This window comes from Grus americana, chromosome 10, assembly GCF_028858705.1.
Source record: "Grus americana isolate bGruAme1 chromosome 10, bGruAme1.mat, whole genome shotgun sequence".
NCBI lineage: Eukaryota > Metazoa > Chordata > Aves > Gruiformes > Gruidae > Grus > Grus americana.
In genome coordinates, this window is record NC_072861.1 from 17395733 (window position 1) to 17409674 (window position 13942).

At 49.6% G+C, this 13942-nt stretch overlaps 1 protein-coding gene across 1 annotated transcript in view; it reads left to right on the forward strand.

The window, feature by feature from the left end:
- The window catches only part of ST8SIA2 (ST8 alpha-N-acetyl-neuraminide alpha-2,8-sialyltransferase 2), a 32774-nt gene extending 19901 nt beyond the window's left edge, over positions 1-12873 (forward strand). The window contains exons 5-6 of the mRNA XM_054836752.1: positions 414-707; positions 10397-12873. Of these exons, the coding sequence (XP_054692727.1) occupies positions 414-707; positions 10397-10682 (580 nt within the window). The 3' untranslated portion in view covers positions 10683-12873. The remainder of the gene's footprint in view (positions 1-413; positions 708-10396) is intronic.
- Positions 12874-13942: the final 1069 nt, after the last annotated feature.

A 13942-nucleotide genomic window follows, 5' to 3' on the forward strand; every position in this document is an offset into this window, starting at 1 on the left:
GTGCTTTCGTTGCGTGGGAAAGGCCGTTTCATTTCAAATCTGCTGTGGCAACAAAGATAGGAGGTTTGTTGCTATGTGTTATTTTTGAACTGCACCAGAGGAGATACCGATCCGTACAAACCCACCCACCAGCCGCCAAAGTTAAGTCTGTCATTAGCATCGCCCCAGAGGAATATGCATGCACATGCCGGCATGCTGAGGAATGATGACCTCATATTAAGATGGTTCAGGTCAGAGCTTCTCTAATTTATTGCAGAGACTTGTTCTCCCTCCTCCTCCTCCTCCCCCCAAAAGCAAGGGTGAACAGGCACATCTGTCACTGGCCCTGGCTTTTGACATCAAACACCCCTCGTGTTTGTCACTGCCCTCTCTCGCGTCCATTGTAAAGGGCTGTTTGGTGTTTCCCCTCGCAGGTGCAATCTGGCCCCTGTCCAGGAGTACTCGCAGGACGTGGGCATGAAGACAGACCTGGTGACTATGAACCCCTCGGTCATCCAGCGGGCCTTCGAGGACCTGGTGAATGAGACTTGGAGGGAGAAGCTGCTGCAACGCCTCCACAGCCTCAACGGCAGCATCCTCTGGATCCCGGCGTTCATGGCCAAGGGGGGCAAGGAACGAGTGGAGTGGGTGAACGAGCTCATCCTGAAGCACCACATCAACGTCAGGACTGCCTACCCCTCGCTGCGCCTGCTGCATGCTGTCCGAGGGTGAGAACGTTTCTGGTGTGCTCGGAGCCAGGATTTCATGATCCTCCTGAGCTGGAGAGCAATCAATGGGTTTGTGCTGGAGGCAAACAGCATGAGCTGTTTCTTTCTGTAGACCATGAGGAGAACTCCATGGGTGGTGGCTGGTCCCTAGATGAGAACTGGAGACTGCCTTGCAAGTAGGATCTCCCCACTCTGCTCTATTGAGCGTGAGGTCTTTTAGCCATGCAATATAGCGAGCCTAAGTCTTCTGGCGCTTTGCTGGTTGTCACCACAGTAACTCCCCAACCTGCAGTTAGAGCTGTCCTTGGAGGGAGCGCGTGTGTGTTGTGGTTTGCAGAGCTAGTGACAAGGTTTGTCACTTTGTGCTTAAGTGGCATGTGTAAGTCTTGCACAGCTCCTCAGGTCACGCTGCTCATGGCAGCCATGATGGGCTCGGCAGAGGACCGAGGGCTGTTCAGAAGTAGCCTGCATGCTCCTCTAATGGTGCTAATTGCACTGCTCATCTTAAATGACCAGCCCAGGGAAGGGACTGACATGGTCTGGTCCTGCTGGTCAGATAAATAGGGCCAGGTTGGGGTGAACGGACTTACTGGGAGGGAAGGAAGGGGTCTTTCTGCTCTCTCATTGCAACCAGGTGTGTGGGACACACAGGTGTGGTGGGGATGGGAGGTCTATTAAAGAAAGAGAGCTCCAGGGTGAGACTTGGACATATAAATGCCTGGTAATAGGGTAGACTCTCTTGCTTTATTTCTCTGGTGAGAGTTGTGATTCATTAGGCATTTAGGGAGTCTAGGTAGGTGGTGGCTTATGCTGGAGATGTTTTAGTGGCAGTGGCTGCCCTCTCTGATCTAGACCCTGTTGCTCTTTTGGGGTGGGAATTCACTTGTGCAGCTGGTGCTCCCACCTCTACGCCGTGGCATTAATATTTCTTGATCCCTTTGAACACTTCTTCCCCAACCCACCTCTGAGCTTGAGCCCCTCCAGTCAGTTGGTCCATGCTGGGTGGTGCTCCAGAGAGGAGGGGTGTGAAGGGAGGCTCTGGGGACAGCCCAGGCAGGAGCGGAGGCTCTGGTGCCATGGTGCCAAAAGAACCACGTCTGTCCCAAGCGCCTGGTTTTGAGGCTTCCCTGGGCCGGAGAGGCATCTTATAGAAAACACTGGCTTTGAGGTAACAAAAGGGAAGGAAACGATACCGCAACTCACAGAAAGGGAGGAGAGGAAGAAAAAAACCCCACAACCCAAATTCTGAGCTATTTCGAGCTGTAATTGACTTACTTTCATCTGTCAAAATAGAATTAAGCTCCTGTAATAAGCCCTTTAAATCAACAGGCTGCTAATCCTGTGCTGGCAACCATTCCTGGTGCCAGAAACTTCCCATAGGAAGCTTTGTGGAGGAGTTGGCAAGGGCTGGGCATCGCTTTCCCGTGGGAGAAGAGGAGGATGCCTCAATAAGCTCTGCTGCTGAGCTTATCTTCCAAGTTGTGGCACCTTCCTGGCTCTCCCATGCTGCGGTCCAGCCAGTGGTTGGCACTCTGGTTGTCCTTCTGCATCTCCCACAGAGCAGCGTTGGAGCCATCACCGGTGGCTGGCGGGTCCTGCCTGGCTGAGGGGATGCAGGGATTTTGGGACAAGTCCAGGGGTTCAGCGCTGTCTCTCAGTGCATGGAGCGATGCATCCCTCTCCTCCATGGCTTGGAGTAGTGTCTTTCTTTTGCATGTGTTAGTGTTCCTATGGGTTTTTATGGGGCTCCATGCAAGGAACATGGGTTTGGGCTTCTGAAAACCTGCTGCGGCTCAGAGGGATGGGACCAGTCAGACCAGTGAGTGAAGTAGCCAGTGTTGGTGGCTGTCTGGGGTGGATATGGGTGGATATGGGACCAGCACGTGGTCGGACACTGGCTGCTGATGATGACAGGCTCTAAGTACCTGGTCTGAGCTACAGCCAAGACCTCAGTCCTGTCCTTTGGGCTGGTCACTGTGCTGTGGGGCAGTGAAGAAAGGTGGGTCATGGCTGCACTGAGGCAGCACTAATTTAATTATAACTGCAGAAGCCAGTGTTAATCCTCGTCGGCGGTTGCCCTCTAAGCCAAGGAAGCTGCTGCCTGGCCTGCCCTCCTGCTTTCACACTTATCAGCAGGAAAACAAGGATGCCTGCTAATTAACAATTAATATAATTAAAACTGCAGGCCCCTCAGCTAGCTAGAACTGATGGGAGGACTTTAACACCTAACCAGTGTGTTGTGGCCCGACGAGGAGCTGTGCAGAGGGACCATCGGGGCTGGGGGGCCAAGGGCTGCGCTGTTCTGGGGGAAGGCCAGAGTCAACGTTAACCCTTTCCTCGGTGCAGCCTGCTCACACTTGGACTTGGATGGATTTAAGAGTGATTCAGGCAGTATTGAATGAACTGGCCACAGCTGAGGACAGGGGTGTGCTGATGCTCTTGGTGTTATATAGGCAGTCTTTCAAGTACCTATAGGGTTGTCCTGACCATCTGCCCAGGGTAATTGATATGATGTAGTGTGGGATGAAGGAGTCTTTCCTCAGGTCAAACTGACCAGAATCACAAGGATTTTACATATTAATCTTCTGTGATACTGTCTAATACTTAAGATCATCATATATTTTTTGCTTATGAGCTCCTTGCTGTTAGAGGGATATGGTCTCCAGCAACTTCCTCTGGCTCTCTCTGAGGAACATACTGGTTCGTAGCATTACGCTTTTCTTTGACAGATCTGAGATTTGTGAAACAAGTTGTGTGGCAGAGAGAATCAATAATCCACAAAGCCCCACAGAACATCCCTCTGTGCTACAGTGGGATGCAGTTGCAGAGATGTCCTGTCTTCTCCTTTGCTGAATAAAGCTACCCTTTATAATCTATCCTAAGTTGATTTGGAAATCACAAAGAAATGGGGGAAGTCTTTCAGCCAACACACTCTTTTCTTTCTTTTTTTTTTTTCTTCCAAGGAACAGCACTTGCTACAAAGACTAATGTTATCTCAGCCAACTTCAATTTGGCTACAAAAGCTTTACCTTTTCTCTTCTTCCTTTGCTTCCAGCAGAATACATTTGTGAGTTCTTGACTCCTCCTTGAACTGCAGTATATATCGTCCTGCTCTGCTTTCCCCCAGACCAGAATGCATTTCAGTGGCAATTGAGCATTTTTTCCTATAATTTTCAGTGCATTTGGGGCATTTGTGCGTTGCTAAGATAAGTAAAAAGCATTTGGTTTTGTTGTCCTTAGCAGCATCATTTGAGATATCACCTTCCAAGCTGTGAGGGTGCCTTAAATGTTTGCTGATAGCTTTTTGTGTTGATGATTCTGGATAATCTCTGCAATAGGACAGAGGCTTTTCTTACACGGTTAAACTCCCCATCTTCACTCCAGGAGGGGAGAGAGCCATCAGCGTTTCGATGGAGGAGCTCAGAAGGAAGCCGAGTCACTACCTAAGGCTGAGGAGGAAAGCTGTGCCGTGGCAGGGAGCCAGCCCGCGGCGACGGTGCCATGCGTTTTGGGGATGCATGTCTCACTTTGGAGCGATTCTCTAAAATGTCTCCTGAGCAATTCATCTGGCGAGAGCAGTGCTCATCTCCTGGCTGGGAAGCAAGCAAGCCCCTTATAAGTCATCTGTTAGTGTCTCCAAAAAGCCTTGTAATCCCTATTGCCAACCAGCTTTTGTCAGAAAAAAGAACATGAAATGCAGGAAGCGGGGGAAAATAATTGTGTCTGGAGGTCTGACTATCACTGCTTGCAGAGAATTCATGGACACGTTTCAGTTTGCCTTGTATAATCTAGTCTAGCATTTCTCACGGCGTCCATCACGAGGGTCTCTTGGCAGTAACCAATGCTAATCCCATAAGATTTTGCTGAAGAGCTTCTTGAAAGAAAAAAAAAAAATCAATAAATTTTCCAGCTCCTTGGCTAGGTGTCCCATTAGGTTTAAGATCCAAATAGCTGTGACAGCTCGCGTGCGCTCTTCATGACAGCGATCGCCTTGCTCAGGGTCCGTAGCTTGCATAGTGCAGCTCTGCCACGTGTCCTCAGAGGTGCAACCTGGTGGGGCATAAGGTGGATTCATCTTTGCCTCATAGGTCTCCCTGGGTCCTCACGCCCAAACGACGTCTAAGCCTTGGCTATTTTTAGTGCAATGCTGCTCAGCCACTGCCTTTCCCATCCGTCAGGTGGAAACCTTCCCCTGGTCCCCCCTCGCCTCGTGTCCTGATTATGCCACATCCTTCCCAACAGTCTTGCCTTGCTGGTAGCCATGCAGGACACACGTGTGCAGAGCATTCTCCTAACCTGTTGCTTTGATCGCATCACCTCGCTCTTTTGCATCCCTCTGCGGACTCCCCTTCTCTCTAACACATCAACCCTAAGCTGCCGCTTTTCCCTCTTACAGCCCTCCCAGCTCATCTTTTCACCCTCTGTCTTGAGATCGGTTCTGCTGTTGATTAGCCAGTGTCACCCAGTTGTGAGGTTTCTAAACAAGCTCCTTCACGGTTCTTCCCATATGGTCCTTACGCTCACAGGAGCTCCTCTGAATTACCTGCCCCCAGGGACTTGTGCCTTAAAGCCCTTCCTCTCTGGTCCCACAGATGGTTTAAGGACAGTGGTCCTGTGCTCAGGTGAGGGATGAAGATGACCAAAGTCTGTAGGTGAGAAAAAAATAGCTGTTCACAAATGTGTGGTTGGGGTAGGATATGGGGGGGCTGCAAATGCCCAGCAAAACAATGGGTGAGTGGGATCAGTGGACATCCCACAAATAAATCTTTGTGCGAGCAATTATTCCCACCCCTCTGCACTTGAGCAAATGAGGCACTTCGTGTCCGAGCTGTGGCGTGTCTGCACTGGGACCCCAAGACAGTTAATTTGTTCCAGTTAATCAGGAAGAAGATTTAGGTTTTTCTTTGTCAAAAGAAGGGGAGGGGCACAGGAAGGAAAGGGGAAAGAAATAGAGTAATCCTCTTGCCAATTACTATCCTCCTCTTCTGTCTGTTTGGAAATGGTTTAACTTGTGGGTGTTGAGTACCATGTCTGTTTGAAAAGGCACTGCAGAGCTCAAGACCTGGATGAGAAAATAGCTATTTATCCGTGGCTCAGCATTGATTTGCTTGTGCCAAGTCACTAAAACCAGACCTAAGCCACACGGTACAGATCTAGTCTGAGTATAGAGGCTTGATTTGGTGTTTGGGCTTTGCCCAGCTTTGGGATAAAGCCCAACTCTGACTCCAGATCCATCTTTTGGAGTCTGCGTTAGCATGAATCTCGATGGGGACCTGCCTTCCTACCCGTCCAGCACAGACTTCATCACTGCCTGTGGCTCTCGGCTATTTTGGTGGAGGTGACAGAGGGGACTGGATACGTGGACAGAAAAGGGCTGGGAGAAGCTGGATGGGGTATAGTGGTTGTTCCCTGGGCTCCAGCACTTCATCTCCATCCACCCAGCAGCCAGGATACGTGCTGTGCCCTGCCAGGTCCTGTCCTCGCCTGCACCACCAGGAGTGCGGAGCATCCTCAGGGCACTCGCTCTGATTATCTGTAGCTGGTTTTTCATGAGTAGTAATGGGAGCACGATGTGTGTGGCAGACTGATAATGTGCTTCTGACAGTCGAGGACTAGCACCTCCGCAACAGCTTGTGTTTGTATCGCACTTTCATGAATAAGCTGTTTTAAAAGGGTCTGAAATTGCATTATTTCAGCTATTCTGATTTGTATCACTAAATAATGCAGCTGATACTGGTGAAACTTGATTTCTTTATTGACCTGGGTTTCTTTTATTCATTTCATCAGGGCGATGGATTTTCTGTTCATTTTATTCTGCAGGTTAACCCTTACCTGGAGGGTACAAGTGACCTTAGGGTTTTCTTAGACGCATCAGGAGGTGATGGGTAAGCACAGAGCAGGACCCTGCCCTCACTAGCAGTCCTGGAACACTGCTTGCAGAGAGCAGTTTTGCACTCAGTGTTTCAGCCCAAATCAAGGCCAGGCTCTGCTCCCCGAATTCGGTGATGCTGGAGGAGGATGAGCGCTGTCAGCGTTGTGGGCTGCATGCTCCAGATGTGCGATGCGGAGGCTGCCACCTTCCCTGGCTCAGGTGGGAGCTGCGGCTTCCTAGGGCCAGTTTCAGAGCGTTTTGTCTCCGGAAGGATTCCCACTGGGCTTTAAAGTCCGAATACAGCAGTCATTTCCCCTGTGGCTGCCGTGCAGCCCCCTCGCAGGAGGCGTACACCGATGGCGAGGCAGCCGCAGCAGTGCTATGCAGTTCTGCTTAGGAGACCTCTTAAGTTTCTTGGAAACCTTTTGGGAAATTGGTGTTGCTGAGGAGCAACCACAACCACATACCAACTAGCACGAGACTCTCTGAAGCCTCTGTCCTTGGCTACCATCAAGTGTTAGTTCCAGTAGGTGCTCGGGCTTGTGTCTAGGCTGCGTCCTTACAAAAGATGGCCTTGAAGATCCGATGGCATTTTCCATCTGTCACTATCATGGTCCAAAACAAGAGCTGTCTCGGACAATTTTTGCCTGACAGCATCATGGTTCCTGTTCGTAGCTGCATCCCGCTCAGGCACCAGCCTGTCTCTGTAGCTGCTTCCACCCCTGAGGGTTTATTTACAGAAATGACACAGCACCAGCTTTTGAAGGAGGTCCATGCTGTGAGAACGGCTCTGAGAAAGGAGGTATTGGGTTTCAGGACTGCTCTTCGTTCCTCTCTTTTAATTGCTGTCGCTTTCCATAAAATGTTGTAGTTAATAGTTATGGTGATTGGTGTAGCCAATTTGAAAAATAATTACTGCCTGCTTCAAGATTATCTTTCCTCCTAATTAAAATCCCGGACCTCACATATTAAAGGTGCGCTGTTGACACAGCGTCCCATGTGCGCCCAGACAACCTCATTTGGATTTACAGAATTAATTAGGTTTTATTTCCATCCCCAGCTGTTCTCTTCTGCACCAGGAATGCATCCACTGTCTCAGTTGACCAGTGGTGGAGAGATAAAAGGGAGATCTTCCTGCATATCCCCCACACTCCCATCACAAACCAGTCTTTAAAAAGTATTCCCCAGACCTCACCGGAGGATTCCCACCGTCACTGTCCAGGAAACAAATTGCAAGTGCTGTGGCACAGCCTGTGTTATAGTTTGGGCGTTATATATTACCTGTGTCATCTGTGTGGGTGTGCTGGGACAGCCTGGAGTCCATCACCCCCTCCCAAACCTGCGTCCAGCAGCGACAATTTATGGTGCCGTAGGAGCCAGGTTTGTCAACCTTCTCATTTTCCCAATGTTGTGCCCGCAATAGAAGGAAATATGGATAAAAGAGCCAGGTTTTTAATTTTTATTGTAAGAAACTGGATTGTCTTTGTTCTGTACTCCAATATTTTTGAGTGAGTGCTCATGAGCTGCCTGTGCTGAGGTGGACACGCCGGGTTGGTTTTGGTAGGGCTGCTTTTGGGTACTGATTGCACATGCTTGTTGGTCTCGGTCGGGTTGTTTGTGCGTGCTGGGTTGCAGAGGATGGCGTGCTTCTGTAGGGTGCATCTGTGTTTGACCCAGGTCATTTTTGTCATCATTAATATGCTTAAAACATTGCTGATTGCATTAATGTCTTGCACCTTCATGCACAGGTTACTTTGTCATGCTATCAAGGTCGTTGTACATTCATACAGTTTTTACAGACTCTTAGCAAAACCCAAAAGTTAATATTTGGGCAGGCCAGGAGGTCACCACTATCTTTCTGTGCTCCAGCTGGTAAATTGATAAAAGGAGAGTTTTAAGGCTAAAGCAACTGCGGGACAAACCCAGTTGGTGGTGTCTTCCCCCAAAACCTGTCAAGTCATGATGTGACTTGACAGTTCTTCTGAGGTGGTTTCCCTGCTGCATGAAGGATACCCTAATTCACAGTTAAATGGTTGTGATAACCTCCCATTTCTCCTCGCATGCCAGGGGTCTGATGGGCTTACCCTTGAAGTAATCAAGGAGTCTGTTTTATGGCTACCTGTGGGAGATTGCCTTGGCACCACAGCAAACTTTGATGTGTCCCCATAGCACAACCTGTAGGGCTGGGCAAGCCCAGAAAATGCCGATGCTCTGCCTCTAAGGTACTGGTTCTCACCAGTTCTTTCCCCAGTTCCTTGCTCCTATTTTGTTCTGGATGCCAAGGAGATGAGTTGGGTAAGGAGGACCTCCCCAAAACATCATACTTGTCCTTGGCTAAAGCTGCACTTGGACACTCCTGGGGTGTGGAACCCCAGTAAACCCTGCCGTGCCCTTCCTGCACACACCAAGGTGGTCACTCTGCTTCCAGAATTTGATTCACCAGAAAAGTCAATTTTTTCTCTTATCTGAGTGAGAAGAAGCTAGTACGTTTTGTGCCTTGGTTGCTAAATTTTAATGGTTTTCATGAAAAGCTAATTTGCAGGATTAAGGCTCAGCTCTCCCAAGGGTTCCTGCTGTCTGAGCACCAGACCCTCAGGAGCCCAGTGGAATGTGCGAATGAGGAGCAAGACACTTCCCGTGGCTCCGCGTGCGACAGCGGGACCCGGCTCAGGATCCCAAACCTCTGGGTGAGAGCACAGAAATGCCACGTGCTCTGCTCCGCTTCCGCATGCTTTTTATCCAAAGCGCTGCCAGTCGCTCACCTGAACCCAGGCCCTTTGAAATACCTGTTTTAAATAATCCAAGGGCTGGAATGGGCTGCGGCACAGCAGGATGCACGGCATCAGACGTGCTGGGGAGGAGGGAGTGCACCCTGGGGGGGTACATCTTCTACCTCCTCCAGACCTTTCTCTTTCTGATTTTGCTCCTCTGACAGTGTTTTTTTCTGCTGAGCAAACCAGATAAATTGCCTGTGCAGTAAACACTGGAAACATCTTCTTACAGGATGTTGATGCTGCAGTAACTTTTATCAGCAGCCCAAAATACAGCTGCTGATACCATTTCTGCTCATGTATCACTACGGGGGGCCTCCTTCCCCTTTTCTTTTTGTCATCCCTCATAAAAACTAACGCACTTTTCAGCAGCAAGCACAGCTGACCTCCGTATCACTTATTATATATTGCGGTATGCCATGTTGTGCGTCTCATGGACCGATGTTGCAGAGCGTGGTGATTTATTTTGGTCCGGGATCGCAGTAGCAATCGCCGGGTGTAACGGGAACACAGCAGTGTGCTTTCACTCTTTCAGTCTGGTGACCCTTTATTCCAAGGCAAACGTTTTTACAGCCCTGTCGTGTTTACTGTCAGAATAAAAAATCTTTATTCATCAATGAAAATCATCAGCTTGTGTGTGCGAGAGTGTGTCTGCTTCGAGGGGTTGCTGGAGTCTACTTGACATGTGGATGGTTTGGTCTGTGGCATTGATCTCCCAGGTTGATTGGAAGCTAATTGTAGGCTGAAGTACTGAAGGCCACCATTGCAAGCAATTTGTTTTTCATAAAGGATTGCTGAGGCATGAGATGCTTCAATGCCATAGCAACAAGTGTGATGTAACTGCCAGACAGAGAGCAGGAGGATGCTTATTCATGAAGCAATCCCTAGAGAGGCTTTTTCTTGGCATGGAGAGTTCTTCTGCTAGTCAGAAACCTCTCACTTTGAATCACCAGTATATCTCAGTCAGAGGCTGGAGAGAAAATGCGCGAGACGCGAGCTTCGTGTGCGGGGGGGATAACACGCTTTCCTCTACCCTCCCTTTGCAGGTACTGGCTAACGAACAAGGTGCACATCAAGCGACCCACCACCGGCCTCCTCATGTACACCTTAGCCACTCGCTTCTGCAACCAGATCTATCTCTACGGCTTCTGGCCCTTTCCCCTGGACCAGAACCAGAACCCGGTCAAGTACCACTACTATGACAGCCTGAAGTACGGCTACACCTCGCAGGCCAGCCCGCACACCATGCCCTTGGAGTTCAAAGCCTTAAAGACGCTGCACCAGCAAGGAGCCTTGAAGCTGACTGTGGGGGAGTGCGACGGGGCCACGTAGGCTGGTCCCCGGCCACGTTCCTGCACAGCCACGGGAGGAAGGGGAGGGGGTGGAAAGGACGAGTGGCGCCTGGTGGGGTTGGTTGTCTTTGTTAACGCGCAGAACAGCGACACAAATATATATACATGGTACCTATATATATTGACCTGAGTATTATAACTGTTTGGTGTTCACCAAGGAAGGGGCAGGAGAGATGCGGGAGCATCTGGCGTGACTGGCCTGGGCGAGACCCCTTGCCGTGGGCTTGCTGGGCTCGGAAGGGCGTTCGACCTACGTCCGAAAGGTGTGAAGGTGGCCTTGGTTTTTGAGGGTATGTTAGGTGATGGGTAAACGTTAAGCCGTTTGTCGTGACTGGTCTGAGGTTGGTAGTTAGTTTGTTTGGCCAAGGACGCCGGCGCTCTGCAGCAAGGCATGTTCTTGGCCCCGTGCTCGTGGCGGGGAGGGGAAGGGGCAGGGAGCGGGGTGGGCAGGGAAGGTTTGTTGGCGGCTCTCACAGCTGAGGGACTGCCCGCGGCACTGAGCAGGACCCGTCTCCTGCCCGGCAGGGACCGGTGCCCAGCAGAGTTGCACACAGATCCATCCGAAACACGGACCACCGGGCTGAGCGCAGCCTTTGGAGAGGCAAGGGACAACCCTCCTGGGCTGTAGCTTGATTTTCAGGAGGTGGTGGGGAGCTGTGCTAAGCTGATCCCAGTGACATTTGCTTGGAGAGGAGATGTGAGGGCCTCCAGAGAACAGGGGCATGGGCATTGAGCTGGGCAGACGGTGAGGAGGATGCTGAGCATGTATTTTCTCTTCCTTTCCTAAGGAGCAAAGATGCTGGAACGTGGCAGGAAGGAGGTTTGCTGCCGCAAACCGGCACCATTAGTATTAAGTGTTTTACTGTGCCACAGTGGAAGACACTCAACATCTGTCAGTGCTCGTGAAAACCATAAGTACATCCAGCTCTTAATTCCCAAATGCTACCTGCTAAGCAGCCTGCCTTCTCTTCCCCTCCAAATATAACTGCTGAAATATTGGTGATAGACCTGAGACCCAGCCAAGCAGAAAGACCACAGGACTTCAAGGGACTTTGTCAAGTCTAAATAATTTATTTTCACTTTCTCCGCAAAGAACCAGCATACAGCGCTGTATTCCTGAAGTCCTGCTCTCTCCTTTCTTTCAAGCTCCGATTAGCTCTTACTCTGAACAGTTCAATAGGGTATCAGATGGATCTTGATGGGATGCTTGCCTAGTGATGAATGTCAAATCTTTGCCAATTCTTTTTTTTCAGAGAGAACCCAAAATATAAAGACATTTTTATAACCACGTTTGCTTTTCTCCTAAATTTTGGGGGTTTTTTGAGGGAAGCAACTAGATTGGTCTGATTAGCCTGCTTAATTTTCTGCTTCTATAACCCACTCTGTTTGTCTCCTAAGTAGCGCTTGGTGCCAAAATGCAGGTGAGTCTGGGGTTCAGTGAGTGCAGTTCGGGTTTAATCTGTGGGAGAGCAAATAACGCTACAGAGGCTGCAGTGCTTTCACGGCTGGCTTCCGTCACCTTTGTGCCTCCTCCTACTGCCCTGGTTTCTTTGAGTTAAAAAGTGTACAGTTTGGGGCTGAAATACTTCATGTTGTCTCTTTAAAAACTGAGTGCTTCAAGCGGTAAAAGGAAAAACTCGCTTTCGTGTTTTGGGACGTAGAAGCTCCTGTACCTGTAGGAGCCTCCAGCTTGCTAATTAGTGTCAGATGAAGATGCTAAGATTAAGGTTTAAGCAACATTAGCGTGGATAAACGTGGGCTAATCTGCCACCGAGGGGATGTTTCTTTCCAACTTCAGAAAATTATTTCTTTTATGTATTTTTTTTTTAAACATGGAAATTTTTTTGTTTAATTTTTACTTGAGTTTAGTTGCACGATAAAGCTAAACCTGGCTGCGAACCTCAGCTTAAGCTGTTGGGGTTTCCCAAGACAGGGGGAGAAAAAAAGAGTAAAACTGCAAGATGGAAGTAGTTTGCAATCCCGAGGAGCTTCCCGTGATTCAGAAGTGGTTGTTAAAGCCAGATAATTCCCTGGTTTGTCCCCAGCGCGGAGGAGGGCCAGACTAGGGATTAAGCCACAGGGACTGCTAAAGCCAACTTTGTATTGAGGGGCCTGGGCCACGGTACTGATTGCTGTTAGCAAACCTTCTTTTTAAATAAAAATACAAGAAATGAAACAAATGTGCGTGGTTTTTATTTTTATTTTTTTATTTTCATTGATTTTTATTTTTTATTTTCATTGACTAGAAGGGTGAGAAGGGAGGCGAGACCACGAAATGCCATGCCAGTTAGATGGGGACGCCTTGTAACCTTCTCTGCCAGTAAAGGAGCCCCCGCTGGGCTTATTTGCCCATCTGGGGTGGGTGTCAGTGCTCTGCGAAGGGGACGGCAGAAGCCACCAGCACGTCCTCGCTGTTGCCTACAGGGATTATTGAGCTGAATCTGACAGCAGCACAACGGGGTGTGCTGGGGGAGTGAAAAGGGGATGCGAGAAGGGATTTCTGGTGCCCTTGAAGCAGCTTCTGGATCAAAGCACAGGCAAGTTATAGGCAAATTATTCAGGGGGATAAAATTGCTGGTGATGTTTCTGTTCCCAGAATGGGTCCTGCTCACCACTGTTTTAAAAATGCATTAAACCAAGAGTAAGACCCTGCAGCTATTGAAATCAATGGCTGAGCTCCCATTTCACTTCACTGCCACGTGGGCTGGTCCCTGCTGAGTTTATATGCACAAAAAAAACCATCTAGAAATTTCCCCTTGCTTTAGTGGGCTGCGTCAAGTCCTCCAGTCTGGTTCTCTGAGCAGCTCCTCAGATTGGAAACATACTTTATCGTCTCTGTTTCCAGCAAATAGCTGGGACCCGGCTCCACCAAGCCCCAGCCCCTGCAACTCGGCAAGCTGTAAACCCCGTGTGCTGTTTATGAGCAGCGGGAGCGGAGTTTGGGGTTCACCTTCTGCCCCGCACAGGGACCAGCGGTGCTTGCAGTAGGTGGAAGCTATTTGGGCTATTTTGGGGCAGCTGCCAGCCGTTGAGCAGCCGCAGGGCTGCGGCAAGGCAGCCGCCAGATGCTATGGGGACCCGACGGCCGCACCAGGCTGCTGCTTGATGAATTTCTTCATGCCCAATTAAGGCTTTCCTGTCGTCAAGAGTGAAACAAAAAAAGAGTATTGGTGCTATTCAGGCAGGGATGCAGGTGCACGTGTCGCAGCATGAATGTACTTAACTGCCCTGAACCACAGC